We start from the raw sequence: 18,045 nt of genomic DNA on the forward strand, positions 1-18,045 counted from the left end.
ACTGAGGAAATGCTTTCTCCGGCCTGCAGAAGACTCATGATATCATCTCAGCCAAGGCAAAGTCTTGAAGCGCCTTTAGGGAGGTTAACCTGCCATGAAAGTACAAAGTATCAGGGCCTGATCACCCTGGATTCATCAGATAATCTATTCTTAGGTGTGTTGTTTAGAAGCACCTAGTAAAAATGTCCTTCTTTCATTTCAAATATTTCATAAGAACATCAAATACAGTCAACGCGTTTCAGGGGAAAGGCTACCCCTTCTTCTGGGTTCAAACCTAAAGTCCATAGTACAATGTGAATGGAGTGACTTGATTAGCCAGCATATATATCCTCAAAGCAGCAAGGGTGGCTGACTGATCAGCAAGTAAAATGAGCATGCTGCTAACCACACACCAAATAACAAGGCAAAGTCAGTGCCATCCTAAGGGAAATTAAATGGCCCCGGGCAATGCAGTACACTGGGGCCCCACCTACACAATCACCCACGAGAATAAAAATGCAAATTATCGATAAGGCAATATTTATTAGTACAGCAGTGCCAGGCTAATGACAGCTTCCATGTTTGGCAGCTGGGTCCGGTGAACACACACACAGATGGGAGTCAGACTCGACTGTCCTGTGTGTGCCTGTTCCCCTGAAGGCAGACGGGCATTCCTGCAGTTGTGGGCTCCCCTTCCACGGTCCAACTGGCCTGACAGCAGCGCAAGGCCGACAGACGCTTGCCACTTGCTAAGTTCGGTGGTGGGATGCACACGGGAATCAGGACTAATGCTTGGTTGGGGCTGGGTCGCTGGGCAGGTGGGGCCTCGGGCAACTTCGCAGCATGCCCATTCGGTAAGATGGCCCTGGGCAAAGTCACTGGTCTGGACTGGAGCTTAAGGAGGACTTTCTAAATAATGCAGAGTTGAAAGATTACTAGGTCCCCTTTAGCATTAAAATAGGACCAGTACGGCAAAATGAAGAGCAATTATTCTACCCGATCTTTACAAATAGCCCCCGTGCCGCACACAGTATATGTTAGCTGCCTTGCCTGCTGCTTCCCCAAGGAAAGAAATGAATGCTTTCCATCCACGTCTAGCTGACAGCATATGTAATTCACAAATTCCAGAGCACGGGCTCTCTGGGAACATCTGTTTGTCAGGTAAGTGGCGTTTAGTAAAAGTACCTCAGCTTAAACTCCACCGCCCCCCCACACTGCATTCCCCTCCTTCCCTGCGGCCGCCCCCCGCCCCCCCACTCATGAGCTCAAGGGAGACGGGTGAAACTGGGGATGCCTTTCGGTGCCAAGCGAGGAGGGGGGGGGGGAGAGAGATAGATGAACAGAAAAATAGCCCACCCTCCTCCCCCTTGTTTCTTCTCCCAAAGCCTGGGATGATTTCCAACAGTTGTTCTTTAAATAATCAGGTCTGGACTTGCCCCCACCGACTCACCACAAAACTCTCGTAACTTTTTTTAAGCACTTTTCCAAATCGATTTTTAAGTTAAAATATGTCGTCATGGTCTCTTACGGTGGCTGGGACCTTTTGGAGGGCTTTGGGTTTTTTCCAGACCTCCCCTTGTTGCCTATGGGATGAGGCATGACCCGCTCACCCTAGTTGTGGACTGGCAGCTGCAAAAAATCTTCTGGATGAGGTCATTTATGGGGATTTTCATCCAGCTTGTGTCTTTATTTTCAATGGTACGCCAAGTGTTTAGTTTCATATGATGTGTTTATGATTATTTTTTTAATGTTTTACAGAAAACATTGAGCCATTTACATCATTTATATGCCCCACCGCAGTTATTCTTACCAACACACACAGTGGGGGGTAATATTTAGATCAGACTTTCTCAAAACAGAGGAACCCTTGAAATAACCTTCCAGTCTTCAGGGAACCACTTCTAAAACCCCAGCTACTGTATCTACAACTCAGGATACATTGGTGTGATGGTCAGTGGGAAGAATGCTTCTTACACTTGTGGTCATTGAGAAGGATTATCCCCTTACAGATAGCTAAAACAATCAATGGGGTCAGTGGGAAGTTATCTGAGAGTCAGACATTGCCCATTGCTCAAGGAACCCCTAGCAACCTCTGGTTGACAAACCCTGATTTAAATGGATGTGCAGGGCGGCACAGTGGTTTGGTGGTTAGCACTTTCACCTAGCAGCAAGAGGGTCGCTGGTTCGAATCCCAACCATGACACTACCTGCCTGGAGTTTGCATGTTCTCCCTGTGCCTGCGTGGGTTTTCTCCGGGTACTCCGGCTTCCTCCCACCCTCCAAAGACATGCTGGTAGGTTAATTGGATCCTGTATAAAAAAACTGGCCCTACTGTGTATGCATGTGAGTTAGGGACCTTAGATTGTAAGCTCCTTGAGGGCAGGGACTGATGTGAATGTACAATGTATATGTAAAGTGCTGCGTAAATTGACAGCGCTATATAAGTACCTGAAATAATAATGTGCAGGGCAAACTGAAGGAGACTCTTGAAATACCAACATATTTTTACTTACCTTTGTACGAGTCAGATCTTGGTTGATGGCATAATCTCTTCCCTCATGTGACCATGTTTGGGCACGGCAATTGACTGCTCTGGCCCGAGAATTGCATCTTGAGAAGGGGTCACATACTCCCCTATACAAATTATTTCAAGATGGCTGAAAGGTGAGTATAACTAATGGGCTTTCATGAGACTCTGCCACTTTGCTCTGAGTGGGCTCTGAGTGACAGAGTCTCTTTACACTGCCAGGATGTTTTTGGATTGTGGGAAGAAAAAAAAAAAACACTCACTTGAAACGGTTTAAGAGAACCTGGAGGAAAGAATAAACTTTGAGAGTCCTCAGAACAACAAAGCAGTGGTGAAGGAACAGTAGAGGTAAAGGACAGCCACCATGGGGTGCCCTTAAAGCGGAGTTCCACCCTAAAATTAAACTTACCTCCCATCTTCATGCCCAGGGTCACCTGAAAAACAAATGGATAATCGCAATTTTTGTTTTTTTTTTACTTACCTGGTTTAGAAGAAAATATATTCACTTTACTTCCTCTTCCTCCCCTCGGCGGCCACAGCGAGTCGTCACTTCCTGGCTTGCAATGATTCCTGGGAGCTGAACGTCATCGCTCCCAGGAAACAATGCGCCTGCACCGGCCCCGACGTCAGTTCCGGTGCAGGCACCGTCATACCTTGCTAAACAGCTTCTGGGCATTGCCAGAAGCTGTGCAGGGATGACGCTGCGGCACCGGAAGTGACGGCGGGGCCGGTGCAGTGCATCGTGGGACCGAAGAAGACGGAAGAGGACACAGAAGAGGATCGCGCTGGCTTCAAGCTGCCCACACCTGAGATGGCAGCGCTGGAAATACTTTTTCAAGGTAAGTATTTCTTCTAAAAGGTAAGTGCAACCCGGGACAGATCAGAGGCTATCCATTGTGGAATGCACTAGCCCTGACTGTCCCGGGGGTATTTTTATTAAAAAAAGCTTTCCCAGGGTGGAACTTCGCTTTAAGTACCTAGAGTGAAAGTAGCAGACCTTCTACTACCCATTGAGGCAGAGTGGTGCATATCTCCAAGCATTGGGTTGATCCCAACTTGGAGTAAAATTTAGGCCCTGTATACATTCCAGGTCTTGGATCCAAGGGATTCAATCCATTTGAATCAAAGGAGTTGATATGAAGACCAACAAAGGTGCTCACAGGAAGCAAAAGGTTTCTTCGCTTCAGCTCTGATCTTAATTTAGGTACTTTTTAAGGCCAGGTCAACTGCAGTCCATGCATTGGCTGGAGGTTTATGATGAATATGACAATTGAGTGAAGAGGAACAATGCCCAGTACAATTAGCTATTGTAATTTTAAATATACATATATATTTATCTCATAACATTAACAGTATAATAATTTACAGTATCATAAACTTTTAGCATGACCCTTGTATATTTAGCTGCGGTACCTGTTTAGGCACCCACTTCCTCAGCTAATTTTTATGGCATGGTACCTCTTGGAACCACAATCGAGGTGGTACTGTTTTACAGAGCCGTACCGTTCGGTTCCATGCAGTGGAAAAGCGCCACTGTACCGTACCGTACCGAACCGTTCCTACACCATACCATGCGGTACCAGCAGTGGAAAAGCACAAAAGCGAGCCGAACCGTTCGGTTCCATGCAGTGGAAAAGCGCCACCGTACCGTGCCGAACCGTTCCTACACCATACCATGCGGTATCAGCAGTGGAAAAGCACAAAAGCGAGCCGAACCGTTCGGTTCCATGCAGTGGAAAAGCGCCACCGTACCGTACCGAACCGTTCCTACACCATACCATGCGGTACTAGCAGTGGAAAAGCACAAAAGCGAGCCGAACCGTTCGGTTCCATGCAGTGGAAAAGCGCCATTAGTATAATTTGCAAAACCCTATTCAACTTTCTTAAAGCTTGTTAGGTCATATGGAAAAAGCCTCAAAAGTACTTGGAAAGCCTTTGTTAATAATGTGTAAAATACATGACTATATATCCAGTACATACATTTAATATCCTCTGAATGGCTTAAAAGGTAAAACACTTTAAACCACTAGGAAACCATGCCTATATTTTTTAGATCACTGAGTTAGCATCTAATGAAAGGTAATTTCAACCAGTAAACTTTCCTACCTTCCAAACCTGAATCTGTGATCTTGAGTTTTTCTTCCTCAAAGTCTTCAGACAATCTTAGCGGGCCTTCGGGCAGTTTGAAAGAAGTCACAGCAAGTGGGACCATATTTTGAGGCTCACTTTGAATGCAGTTCTTTTTCGGTGAAACCCCATTTCTGGAATCCAAGGCTGCATCTGGAAACCTCTGGTTTTGTTCGGTACCTTGCAGACAGGCCTTTGATGCTGAATGTCCATTCCCTTGTATTCTGGCATTGAAAGATGATTTTTCATAGCAAGAAGGTTCTTGAACAGTTTTGATTGGGTCAGCCAGGTGACCAGTTGACTTCTCATTGACACGTACATCTCTAACATACTGATTCTGAACATTATCAACTTTAGTAAAAGAATTTGCCCTCTGCATCATGGATCGGAGTCGGTCACTTGAGGAATGGAATTCAGATGGCTTCAGCTTATGGTTAAAGTTTGGCTCTTGAAGAGAATCCTGCTGGACAGAAGGTGGCAGACGAGAACCTGAATGAGATGACACTGGAGCCTTATAATTAAGAGAGCTTGACCTGCCAACAGATGCCATTTGTGGTTGACTTTTTAAAGTGACTTCTGTCTTCTCCTTGCTCACTTGGGAAGATATACCAGGTGTGGAATTGAGGCTAACTCTAAGCTGTGTCCGAGGCAATGGCCTATTAAATTGCTCTGGGGTGGATCCATTCGATTTTCCGAAAGAGCTATGAAGAGATAATGGGAACTTCTGAAGAGTGGTTTGTTGAAGAGGACCAAAGATGGGTGGTGGAGAAGGGGAAGAAGTCAGGTCACAATTGATGGGTGCACAATCAGTGGGAGGTGAAGAAGAGGATGACGATGAGGAGAATGAAGGCTCCCTGCTAATGGATTTGGCATTCCTTGAAGAAGATCGGTTGTAATCTGGAGTGGGAGAGCTCCATCCTTCTGATGGTGGATAGCCAGCATCTGGAGAAGGAACCAGGTCAGGAACATTGTCTTCAGCAATATGAAGGTCAAGAGATGGCAAAGAGCCATGGTTTTTAGTAGTCACGGGTACTAGACGGACCCCTGGCCGCTCGATCTCTGAGTGAAATACATTTCCATGTGATGAAAACTTTTTCAGGACTGGACTGGTCACATTAGAGATTGTGATACCAGAACCATGCTGGCCCACTGAATTCTGTGTTGGATGGATTGGCTGGAAAGGTTTTGTAGGTGGTGGACACTCTAAACTAGAAGTGGAACTGTGGAGACTTTCACTATCGCTGCCATGACCAGAGGATGAAAAGCCACTGGGATGAAGCCGAGTCTGGAATGAAGAAACTCTGGTGAGGCCTTGCCCTGCCGATCCATTGGTCTTGGCCATTTGCATCGTACCACGGTTAAAGGACAAACTGCTGGTGATCCTGCTTTTGAGAACTGGACTCTGGGACGGGCTACAGCTTGAGCTGATGCGAATACGGGACTGATAGAGTGGCTGGTGAGATCCAGTAGATTTTTGGCTGTCCCCATTGCTTGCTCTGGTCACACTATTTTGGCTTGGAGAGAAGGGAGAGCTATGTGTAGACGTTGGTGAAAACACAGGGGTGTCGTCAATGTCCTCCATGTCGAAAGACCTTTTCAATGCTGTGAACAAAAAAAAAATAAAAATAAATAAAGATAAAAAGGCATAATTATTACATACGCCAGAAAAAATGATAGCAAAATAAACTTTCACAAGCAAACAGAACTGAGTCATACAATGGGACTTTCCACACCTTGAAAAAGCATCTTTTGCTTTCTAATGTTGCAGATCAAACAAACCTAAGGTCAATCCCGCGGTTTTGTAGTGAGGTATTAAATCACTTTTACAGCTGGGACAAAGGCAGATTTGATCTCTCTTGTCTGAATACAAGAGATCATATCATTTCAAAATCTTCTAGTTTCTTAGATCAGTGAATCTCACAGCACAATTGATCCACCTAAATATGTAACCCAAACCTTGGTTAACCACTTTACCACCGGAGGATTTTGCTGTCTTACGTCTGGGCCACTTTTTGCGATTCGGCACTGTGCGCCTTTAACTGACAATTGCGTGGTCGTGCAACGCCGTACCCAAACTAAATTTACGTCCTTTTTTTCCCACAAACAGAGCTTTCTTTTGGTGGTATTTGATCACCTGTGCGATTTTTACTTTTTGCGCTATAAACAAAAAAAGAGCGTACATTTTGAAAAAAATAACAATATTTTTCACATTTTTTAAATGAAATTCCCCCCCAAAAAAATGTAAAAATTAAATTTTTTATCATTTTAGGCCAATTTGTTTTCTGCTACATTTTTTTGGTAAAAAAAATCACAATAAGCGTATTTTTATTGGTTTGCGCAAAAGTTATTGCGTTTACTAACTAAGGGAAAGATTTCTGTCGTTTTTGGTGGTTTTTTTTTTTTAACGAGTAATGGCGGCGATCTGCGATTTTTTTTGCGGGACTGCGACATTGCGGTGGACAGATCGGACCCTTGACTGACATTTTTGACACTTTTGGGGGTACCGGTGACATTACTACAGTAATCAGTGCTATAAATATGTGCTGTTACTGTAAAAATGACACTGGCAGGGAAGGGGTTAATTTTATTGGAGAGGGAGGGGTTAATGTATGCCTGGTGCTTACTGACGTGTGTGGGGGGAGGTGACTGAGTGACACAAGGACAGATCCAGGGTTCAGCTATGCTGAACCCTGCAATCTGACCCTGCCTGTCACTTAGGAGATCCGCCCGCTCTGTTTACACAAGCGGGCGGATCTCCAGATTTGATTCCCAGATGATCGGGGAAGAGCAGCGGTGATCACCGCCGCTCCTCCCCTGGCCCGACTCCCGCTGTGACTGAATACAGCTGGAGCGAGCCTCTGGCGGCGCGCATGCGCCGCCGAAGAGGGGGAGTTTCTGGCGACGTAGGTCTACGTTGTCAGACCTACAAGAGCCACTTTGCCGCAGTAAAGCTCTAGATAAGCTGCGGTAAAGTGGGTAAAATATAGCACACAATGGAAAGGGTGCAATATGTTCAATGCTTCTGTACTTGCCAGTTTATTCATCCTATAGATCGGCCTTTCTCAACATTATTCTCCAGGGGAACCATTAAAATAGTTTTTTCCACAATTCTTGTGGAACCCTTACTAAAACCAGTGGGGAAAATGTCCTTTACAATGGTGACCAGTAAGAAGATCTGCAACCCCTACAGTGGTGGTCAGAATGGCACCATTTACAGACAGCTAAAATGGTGATTGTGTCATGTTGTTGGTTTTGCCAACTAGCATTGTCCCCGGAACTATGCAGACACCATCAAACAGCGGGGTCAATCAGCCACAGCTCAAGGAACAGCTAGCAACCTCTGGAGGAACTACAATTCATGGAACCCGAGCTGAGATTGCCTGATTAAAACACGATTGCACTCAACAGTGTCTTGACTCTTTCCACATTTTTTGTTTTCTAAAAATTAATCTCATTTCATGTCTGCTGCAAAGCAGTAAGGGTGAATTCCCACCTAGAAATGGACTCTGTCTCTGCTTAGATTCGAGAACCCCAGCAGAGGTTCCCATGATTAGCTGTGAGAAGCCTCTGTAATCACTCCTTGGTGATTATGCCATAAAATGTGACCTTACTACTGTAAATACCAACAATGAGGTAGTCACCAGCAGTATCCGACTAGACTTAAACCTGGTACACACAATGAGATTATCGTTTGAATGATCGTCCCTTTTTCTTTTCAATGCTAGTCTCCATATTAATAATAAAGAGATTACTAATGTTATAAAAATTCTCATACGACAGAATAAAAATTTGGAAGTGATATGATATTGTATTTTATTTTCGGATGAAAACTGTACTGATTAAAAGAAAATTGTATGGTCTGGTATCGTACGAGAAACATTTTCGTGTTTGTCCCATCAGATAATTTCGCACGACCTGCCGTGATCGGCTCTCAAAAGCTGTGTACTAACGATCAGATTATCGTACGATCGATTCGAAAGTGGTATTTTTTCATACAACTTTCTGATCCTGTGTTCAGGCCTTTGGGCAGGCCATAGATGATGCAATTTTCTTTGGTTGCAGGAAAGTAAATCACTCGATACCCGCATCAATGATGGGGAAATCCCTTCCTCAGACCTATTGTGTTCTCCTGGCTGGGAGGCGCGGGGAGCCTTCCTTGCTCGGAGAGCACAGTGATTATTGCTAGCGGCTCTGGCATGGAAAACTCTGACATGCAGGTTAAACCCAAGTTGATTGATGGATTGACTGGGGTACAATCAGCCTACCCATAGATGGTTTGAATCTCAACCGGTTTAGCATCTATAACCGGCTTTATATACTTGCTATGCTTTCTAAATTACTATTAAATATCCTAAAAGCAGGGCTTTTTTTCTCAGATAATAGGTGCAGGAACCCCCCTTTCTGAGTCACCCCTTGTCTCCGCCCCCTACACACCTCCTGCACAATTCCTTGGTTCCGCCCCCTACCCACCTCCCAAGTACTGCTCCTTTTAGAGAATACAGAACCATGTAACAATTGTGGTAATACTAAGTAATTTGTATGGAATTTGTTAATAATAACAAGAAAAACAGTAAACTAGATCACATGCGCCAGCAACAACTGACCCCCTCAGCAACAATGAACCACCCGGAAGAAAATACCCCCTCCCCTAGCAACAAAAGATCTCCAGCAGCAATAACAGCTCCCCCTGCAGCCAGCACCAATAGACTCTCCAGCAGCCTGCAGCAATAGACCCTCCCCCAGCAACAATGTATCACTCGCAACAAAATACCCCCTCCCCCAGCAACAATAGACCCCCAGCAGCAACAACAGATTCCCTGCAGCCAGCATCACTAGATCCCTCCCAGCAACAACTGACTCCCAGCAACAGTGGAACCCCCACCAACAATAATAGACCTCCTGAGCAACAGTAGACGCCCCTCCCCACCCCGCAAAAGTAGATCTCCTCCAGCAACAATAGATCCCCCCAGCAGCTAGCATTAATAGACCTTGAACCCCTTGCCATTACATACAGTCAGTGCTGGAGGTGCCGGAACTGCGTTCCCACTGAAAAAAAGCCCTACCTAAAAGTATGACTCCAGCCATAACTTTATTACTAATTTTAGACAGAGTGAGTGGGGTGAGGTCTGTTCTCATCGTTCTCTATTTTCCCATTGGGGGAAATCTAACCTCACGTTTTGTCCTGAGGACCACTGTCCCTAGGACAAAAACAAATGAACAATCCAAAAATGTAACGGTTGTTATTAAAACCAGGGTAGAAGGGAAATCCTCCAATCAGGACACCTGTCCCAGTGACATCTGTCAACGGCAAGATTTTCCTTCCTTTTCGAAAATATGTCTACTTACTTCCCGTTGTGTCTCCGGGGGGTAGGGCAGGAAATTTTCCAAGTGGGGGTCACAGAAAGCAATAAAACCTTGACAGAGGTTCCGTTATGTTGGCCATACATGGCTCAAATTTTGGCTGATTCAGCAATTGGTGGCCCAGTTGGCACCACTCAGCTCGCCAAACTTAGATTGAAAAATCAAAGGAGTTGGGTGGACAATAATTATTATTATTATATAGTATTCATATAGCGCCAACAGTTTACGCAGCGCTTTACAACTTGAGGGTAGACAGTACAAATACAATACACTTTAATACAGTAGGAATCAGAGGACCCTGCTCCTTAGAGCTTACAATCTAAGAGGGACGGTCAAGATTAGCCAAACAGTGACTGCATACAATCAGATACAGTTACTGTTTGGGTATCATACAGCCGTGGCTGTTTGAATACAATAGCAAGCAGCAGAGATTCCTCCATCCATTCATTCATGTTTAGCATGGATGGAAGATCTATGCGTGTATGGCTAACCTTACACTTATGCCTCGTACACACGCATCGATTATTGGCCGGGAATTTTCGGCCAACGTCCGATCTGCCGATTTTCGGCTTGTTAGTATGATGCTTCCGACAACCGACTCCGACTTTTCGGCCGAATAAAATCTGGTGTGCAGGTTATAAACTTTTGTTGGCCGTCAACACAACGGCCGATTTTCCGTCAGTCAGTACAGATTTCGGCAGACAAAAATCTGATGAGCAAGACTGGGCATGCTCAGAGATGAAAAAACACACGGAAAGTAAAGCAGCACATGACATCACTTCTGACGTAGATTTTTGTTGGCCGAGAAAATTCGTGTGCAGTCTAGGCACATTCCAACCAACACAACACCACTCTGGACAAAAGTCGGACGATCGGTCGGCCGATAATCGTTGCGTGTGTACGAGGCATTACACTAAAGCTCAAACAGAACAAACGGCCATTGAAACGAAAGCGGCATTCCAAGTTTCTTGCTCAACAGGGAGAACTCAGAACAATACGACTAATTATAAAAACAGCAATCCCTATTTCGAAACTTCACGTCCATCTCCAAGAGGTCCACAGCCAGTCCATATAAGGTGTTATCGTAAGGGGCGAAGAAGAAGCCAGGAACCTTACATAATAACATAGAAACTTTGAAAGCCACAATATCCTCTCTCCATTAAAGGTACGAACAATGGGGGTCTGTGTACGAGGAATGTGGGCAGAAGCGCACAGCTGTGGCAGACATTTGTCTGTCAGTAGTAGTCCCTCTATGATTCTTTATATAGACAACTTGTATGTTCTTCATAAATAGAAGCAAAACCAGGAAAAAAAATTCTACTAACTGATCATCGTTGTTTTTTTCTTTTCCCCAGAATGGATGCAGAGCTCTAACGTTCAGCGATGGACGCAATAAGAGAAACAGATATAAAGGTCACAAATAATGCATTTTGCTGCCCGTGCTGTTTTTGCACACCCTAAACATTCTATACTTTATGAAAGTAGACACCCTAGAAAATAAAATAGTGGCCTTTCCTACGTTTTACGTAACAGAGGGGACATGATAGCGATTTACAAATACCTCAGTGGGGATCCCAGCATAGAAAAAAAACGATTTAGTCTCAAGGAGTGTAAGAGGATACGTGGCCACACAATGAGATTAGAGGAGAAGCGGTTTAACCTTAACCGGTTGCCGACCGCCGCAAGTACATATACTTGTCCCGGCCAGGCAAAGTGACGTATGGGTACGTCACTAGCCTGTCACTAGATTGTGAGCCAATAGCGGGCGAGCACGCGCCCGTGGAGGCGCGCGCCCGCCCCGGCTCGTTCCCTAACAAGTCAGTGCGAGTGACCGGCAGACATGATGTCCGCCGGTCACTCGCGATCGTGCGCCGTGAAGGGAGAAAGGCAGGCGGCTAATGTAAACAAGCCGCCTGTCTTTCTCCCCTGTGTAAAAATGGAGATCAGACGGTTCTACTATGTAGGACCGTTGATCCCTGTTCTTACACTAGTAGCCATGTCCAATCACAGTTAGAAACACGCCCCTAGGGACATACTTAACCCCTCCTTCCCCAATAAAGTTAACCCCTTCCCTGCCAGTGTCATTTTTACAGTAACAGTGCATTATAGCACTAATTACTATAGTAATGTCACTGGTACCCCCAAAAGTGTCAAAAATGTCAGTCAAGGGTCCGATCTGTCCGCCGCAATGTCGCAGTCCCGCAAAAAAAAATCGCAGATCGCCGCCATTACTCGTTAAAAAAAAAACAACAAAAATGACAAAAATCTTTACCTTAGTTAGTAAACGCAATAACTTTTGCGCAAACCAATCAAAATACGCTTATTGTGATTTTTTTTACCAAGCATATGTAGCAGAAAACAAATTGGCCAAAAATGTTAAAAAATTTAGATTTTTACATTTTTTTGGGGGTAATTTCATATAAAAAATGTGAAAAATATTGTTATTTTTGCAAAATTGTCGCTCTTTTTTTGATTATAGCGCATGATCAAAAAATCGCACAGGTGATCAAATACCACCAAAAGAAAGCTCTGTTTGTGGGAAAAAAAGGACGTCAAATTTGTTTAGGTACAGCGTCGCACGACCGCGCAATTGTCAGTTAAAGTCACGCAGTGCCGAATCGCAAAAAAAACCCTGGTCAGGAAGGGGGTAAAATCTTCCGGGGCTTAAGTGGTTAAAGCGGTGTTCCAGCCTCACCCCCTCACCCTCTAAAAATTAAAAGTCAGCAGCTTCACATACTGTACACATACTGTAGCTGCTGACTTTTAATATTAGGACACTTACCTGTCCTGAAGTGAGGGAACCCGGCAGTGAAGCCTTGCGGCTTCACGGGCGGGTCCCTAATGCGCATTCGTGAAGAGCGCTGCGCATTCGGATTGGCTCGGCGGCTGGGGGAGGAGGGGGCCAAACTTCAGAGGGACAGCCCCGTAATGCCATCTCCCAGAAGTGGGGAAGGGTACCTGTCTAAAACAGGTACCCGTTCCCCCCGAAAGGTGCCAAATGTGGCACAGGAGGGGGGGAGGAAGCAAATGAGCGGAAGTTCCACTTTTGGGTGGAACTCCGCTTTAAGCTACGTAAGGGGTTCTTCACTGAAAAGGTGGTAAAAATGCGGAACTCTCTTCCACAATTGGTGGTATCAACTATCGGCGGGGAGTATTGCTACTTTTAAAAGTCTCTTGGACCTGCCTCTCAAAGATCACAACATTCAGGGTTATGGGAAATTAATATCGTCACTGACGCACACCTACACAGGTTGAACTGGATGGACTGTTGTCTTTATTCAACCTCAACTACTATGTAACTATGTAACAATGAAATGCAAAATTTAAGTAAAAAATACAAAAAAGTTAATTATCCACCTAACGACCGCCCCATAGCAGATTTACTGCTACAGGGCGGCCGTTCTGCGCTTGATCATCTATATATATACCTGATTCTGCATTTCCGCCTAGGGGGCGCACCACTGGCCTGTCGTATGTGCTGTTAATAGTCACAGCAGGAGCTGATCAGAAGGTGCCGGCCAATGGATGTCTGCCGATACCCACCGATCATGGGGAAGACACACAGGGCGGAGCTCCTGGGGCAGAGCTCCATTCTGACAGAAGGGATGCGATGGATTTTCTTTCCCTGCAAAGCAGGGAAAGAAAATCCATTGCATCCCTTAGTAAAAGCTGCACACAAAGTACACAAAAACACTGAATAGGCACACATTTAACCCTTTGAACGCTCTACATGTTTTACCCCCTTCCCAGCCAGTGTCATCAGTACAGTGACAGTGCATATTTTTTAGCACTGATCACTGTATTTGTGTCACTGATTCCCACAATGTATCAAAAGTGTCAGTCAGCGTCCCATTGTCCACCACAATATCACAGTCCCCCCTATAAGTCGCTGATCGCTGCTATTACTAGTAGAAACTAAATAAATAAAAATTCCTGTTTATATCATATAGTTTGTAGACGCTATAACTCTTGCGCAAACCAATCAATATACGCTTATTGGGATTTTTCTTTTACCAAAACTATGTAGCAGAATGCATATTGGCCCTAAATTGATGAAGAAATTTGATTTTTAAATATCTTTTATTGAACATATTTTATAACAGAAGGTAAAAAATATTGTTTTTTGTTTTTTCAAACTTTTATGTTTATAGCGCAAAAAATAAAAATCGCATAGGTGATCAAATACCACCAAAAGAAAGCTCTATTTGTGGGGAAAAAATTACATAAATCTTATTTGTGTACAGAGTTGCGAGACTGCGCAATTGTCAGTTAAAGTAATGCAGCGCCTTATCGCAAAAACCGGCTTGGCCATAAATGGGGGGTAAATCTTCTGTAGGTCAAGTGGTTAAAGAGCACATAAACATGATATATTACCCTTTTTTCTTGTTAACCACTTTAAGACCGGAAGGATTTGCCCCCTTAATGACCAGGCCCTATTTTGTGATTCGGCACTGCGTTACTTTAACGGACAATTGCGCGGTCGTGCGACGCTGTACCCAAATAAAATTGATGTCCTTTTTTCCCACAAACAGAGCTTTCTTTTGGTGGTATTTGATCACCTATGCGATTTTTATTTTTTGCGCTATAAACAAAAAAACAGCCACAATTCTGAAAAAAAAAATATTTTTTCACTTTTTGCTATATAACATTCTCAAAAAAAAAAAATGTAAAAATCAAAATTTTTTAACATTTTAGGCCAATTTGTTTTCTGCTACATATTTTTGGTAAAAAAAAAAAAAATCACAATAAGCGTACGTTGATTGGTTTGCGCAAAAGTTATCGCGTCTTCTAACTACGGGAATGATTTATGTCATTTTTATTGTTTTTTTTTTTTTACTAGTAATGGCGGCAATCTGCGATTTTGTACAGCGATTTGCCTTAGGGCGGTCGTTAACTGGTTAAAATATAAAATATGAGTGAATAGATACCCAACATGTCAAGCCTTAAAATTGTCTGCGCCCGCGTACCGTGGCCCTCCCACCTCTCCTGCAGCTGCGGCACCTCCCTCATCTCCGCCCCTACCTTGTCCCAGCAGTCAGCAGCAGAGAGGAGGACAGAACTCTTCCGCCAGCTCCTGGGCTTCTCCGTGCAGCCGCAGCACCTTCTCATTCCTGCCTCCCCTGGTCTCATCTCAGCGTTCAGCAGACTCCAGCAGCTGACTCCAGCCCTCTTCTCGTCCTTCTCCAGACCCTGCACTTTCTGCTTCCCTGCTCCATCCCCAGCTTCTTCCCCACAGCAGCACAAGGTAAGGGGGTGCACTGTGATGTAAGGGAAGGTGGGGGACTCTTGACTTACGATGGTGGGGACAATGTCATCCAACGCCCAGGGCAAGGAAGCCAAAACTGTGCCCCCCCCTTTCCTTAGGGTTAAGGCGCCCCCCCATCCCTGCAATAAACCATTGCGCCCAGGGCAACCGTCCCTCCTGCCCACCCCTTGTCACAGGTCGCCCCCGAAGTCGTGCCGCGGTAGTGTGAACCAAAACTAAGAGGAACAGACAGGTGAGCTCGCCAGTCTTCTACTTCTCCTTTCACTGACCAATTAACCACTTGACGTCTGCTCACATTGCTGCTACTGCAGCAATGTGGCTCGTTATCGTTCAGCGACGTAGACCTACGTCGCTGGACTCCTCCCCCTGTAGGCGGCGCTCGCGCGCCGCCGGAGGCGCACTCCCACTGTATTCAGTCACAGCGGGAGTCGGGCCAGGGGAGGAGTGGCGGCGATCGCCGCTGTTCTTCCCCGATCGTCGGGGAATCGAGTGTGGAGATCCACCCGCTTGTGTAAACAAAGCGGGAGGATCTCCTAAGTGACAGGCCGGGTCAGATTGCAGGGTTCAGCATAGCTGAACATCTGATCTGTCCCTGTGTCACTCAGTCACCTCCCCCCACACACGTTAGTAAGCACCAGGCATACATTAACCCCTCCCTCTCCAATAAAATTAACCCCTTCCCTGCCAGTGTCATTTTACAGTAACAGTGCATATATATAGCACTGATTACTGTAGTAATGTCACTGGTACCCCCAAAAGTGTCAAAAATGTCAGTCAAGGGTCCGATCTGTCCGCCGCAATGTCGCAGTCCCGCAAAATAAATCGCAGATCGTCGCCATTACTCGTTAAAAAAAAAAACACCAAAAATGACAAAAATCTTTCCCTTAGTTAGTAAACGCGATAACTTTTGCGCAAACCAATCAAAATACGCTTATTGTGATTTTTTTTACCAAAAATATGTAGCAGAAAACAAATTGGCCAAAAATTTAAAAAAAAATGATTTTTAAAATTTTTTGGGGGGGAATTTCATATAAAAAAATGTGAAAAATATTGTTATTTTTTCAAAATAAACGCTCTTTTTTTGTTTATAGCGCAAAAAGTAAAAATCGCACAGGTGATCAAATACCACCAAAAGAAAGCTCTGTTTATGGGAAAAAAAGGACGTAAATTTTGTTTAGGTACGGCGTCGCACGACCGCGCAATTGTCAGTTAAAGTCGCACAGCACCAAATCGTAAAAAGTGGCCTGGACGTAAGACAGCAAAATCCTCCGGTGGTAAAGTGGTTAAAGATCTGTAAATGAACCACTGGAAGAAACTTTCAGAATGACTTTCTATTATAAGACATAGAGCCACGACCATCTGTACCCTTTATTGTGAAAATCCATCCTTAAGTTCCAGTCTGGTGACTTTTCCGAGGCTTAGATGATGTCCTCGTTCTGCTGCAGGCAGGAGGGAGCATTTCCTCAGTCTCCTCTGCCCCAAGGATCAGACCGCAACGTTCTAACTTTGTAGCAAGTTACACATTGAGACCCTGCAACAGGGGCTGATCTGTGTCAGACATTTGTGGATACAGCCAAGAACTGCACAGGCATTGGGATTTACATGAATGAGTCATTACTGAGCTTTCAACTCCATTGAGGAAGTAGAGAATACAGACCCGGCGCAGCCTTTCCAGAGGTCAGGTCTTGTGTAGGAAAAAAAAAAAAAAAAAAGTCTTCAATTGACATACAACTGACATGTACTGAGCTAAATTCTCTCCTACCCGCAGGCCTGACTACACTGATGGAAGGGGTCATGTGCAAACTTGTGAGCCAGGCACGTCTGCCGACATTACAGAGGACAGCCAGAGATCTACTCGGGGGTTATGTATGTACAGAAGGGACACGCTAAATCAACAAGGCTGCACATCGTGTCACTCACAGATCTGAAGTCTTTATTCTTGACAGCATACATGTGGGAACATATTCTGTATGGTGACCCCGCTTTCCGAGAGGCAACAATTGTATTTAATAAATGCAGTGAATGTGGCCTGGTATCATCCTCCTGCAGTTCCTGTACAGCAAGGCTGAAGTGTGAGAAGAAGCAGCACAAGGAGTGAGTCAGCACTGACATGGAAACATGCTGATAGGAGGAGAGAGCAGAGTGACAGAGAGATGAGTGCATCAATGTGCTGCTTCTCCTTTCACTGTCCGGACACAGGATGGGGGCTTGTCCGGGATGACCTGGCCATCAGAGTGAGGACATCTAGTGGCAGAAAAAGAGTACTGCGGGGAGGGGAAATCTCTGGAATATTGCAACATTTTTTTTATTAGATTTTCATGTTTAACTCGTTCTGGTTTTAAGTACTCTTAAGGCCCCTTTCACACTTGTGCGACTTCAAAGCCGCGCAATTTTACGTGACTTTTTGCTGCGATTTTCCTGCGATTTTGATGCGAGTTTGACTGGGCTTATAATGTCTTTTACTCACTAAAGACATCAAAATCATGGCAAAAGTAGTACAGGGCCTACTTTGAAGTCGGTGCGACTTCAAGTCGCACAGATATGAATGGGGAAATTGGAAATCATGGAGAACGACTTGTCATGCGATTTTCAGTCCCAAATCGCATGACCATTTGCACAGTTTGAAAGGGGCCTTAATACTAACTAGATGTCTTTTAGTTTGCTAAGGTAATCTGCGACATAATCTATCAGCTTTTTTTTTTTTTTTTAATAAAATACTTTTTTTTTTTTTTAAATAATTTTTTTGGAGATGGGTGCTGCTGATCTCCTGCGGACTCTTTGCAGA

At 44.7% G+C, this 18,045-nt stretch overlaps 1 protein-coding gene across 1 annotated transcript in view; it reads right to left on the reverse strand.

The window, feature by feature from the left end:
- The window catches only part of LOC309557878 (uncharacterized protein), a 223,464-nt gene that overhangs the window by 109,844 nt on the left and 95,575 nt on the right, over positions 1-18,045 (reverse strand). Inside the window, exon 2 of the mRNA XM_082260686.1 lies at positions 4,613-6,235. Within this exon, the coding sequence (XP_082116812.1) occupies positions 4,613-6,235 (1,623 nt within the window). The remainder of the gene's footprint in view (positions 1-4,612; positions 6,236-18,045) is intronic.

The sequence above is a fragment of the Pelophylax lessonae genome (genome assembly GCF_965119305.1).
Source record: "Pelophylax lessonae genome assembly, chromosome: 6".
In the NCBI taxonomy this organism is placed as follows: Eukaryota; Metazoa; Chordata; class Amphibia; order Anura; family Ranidae; genus Pelophylax; species Pelophylax lessonae.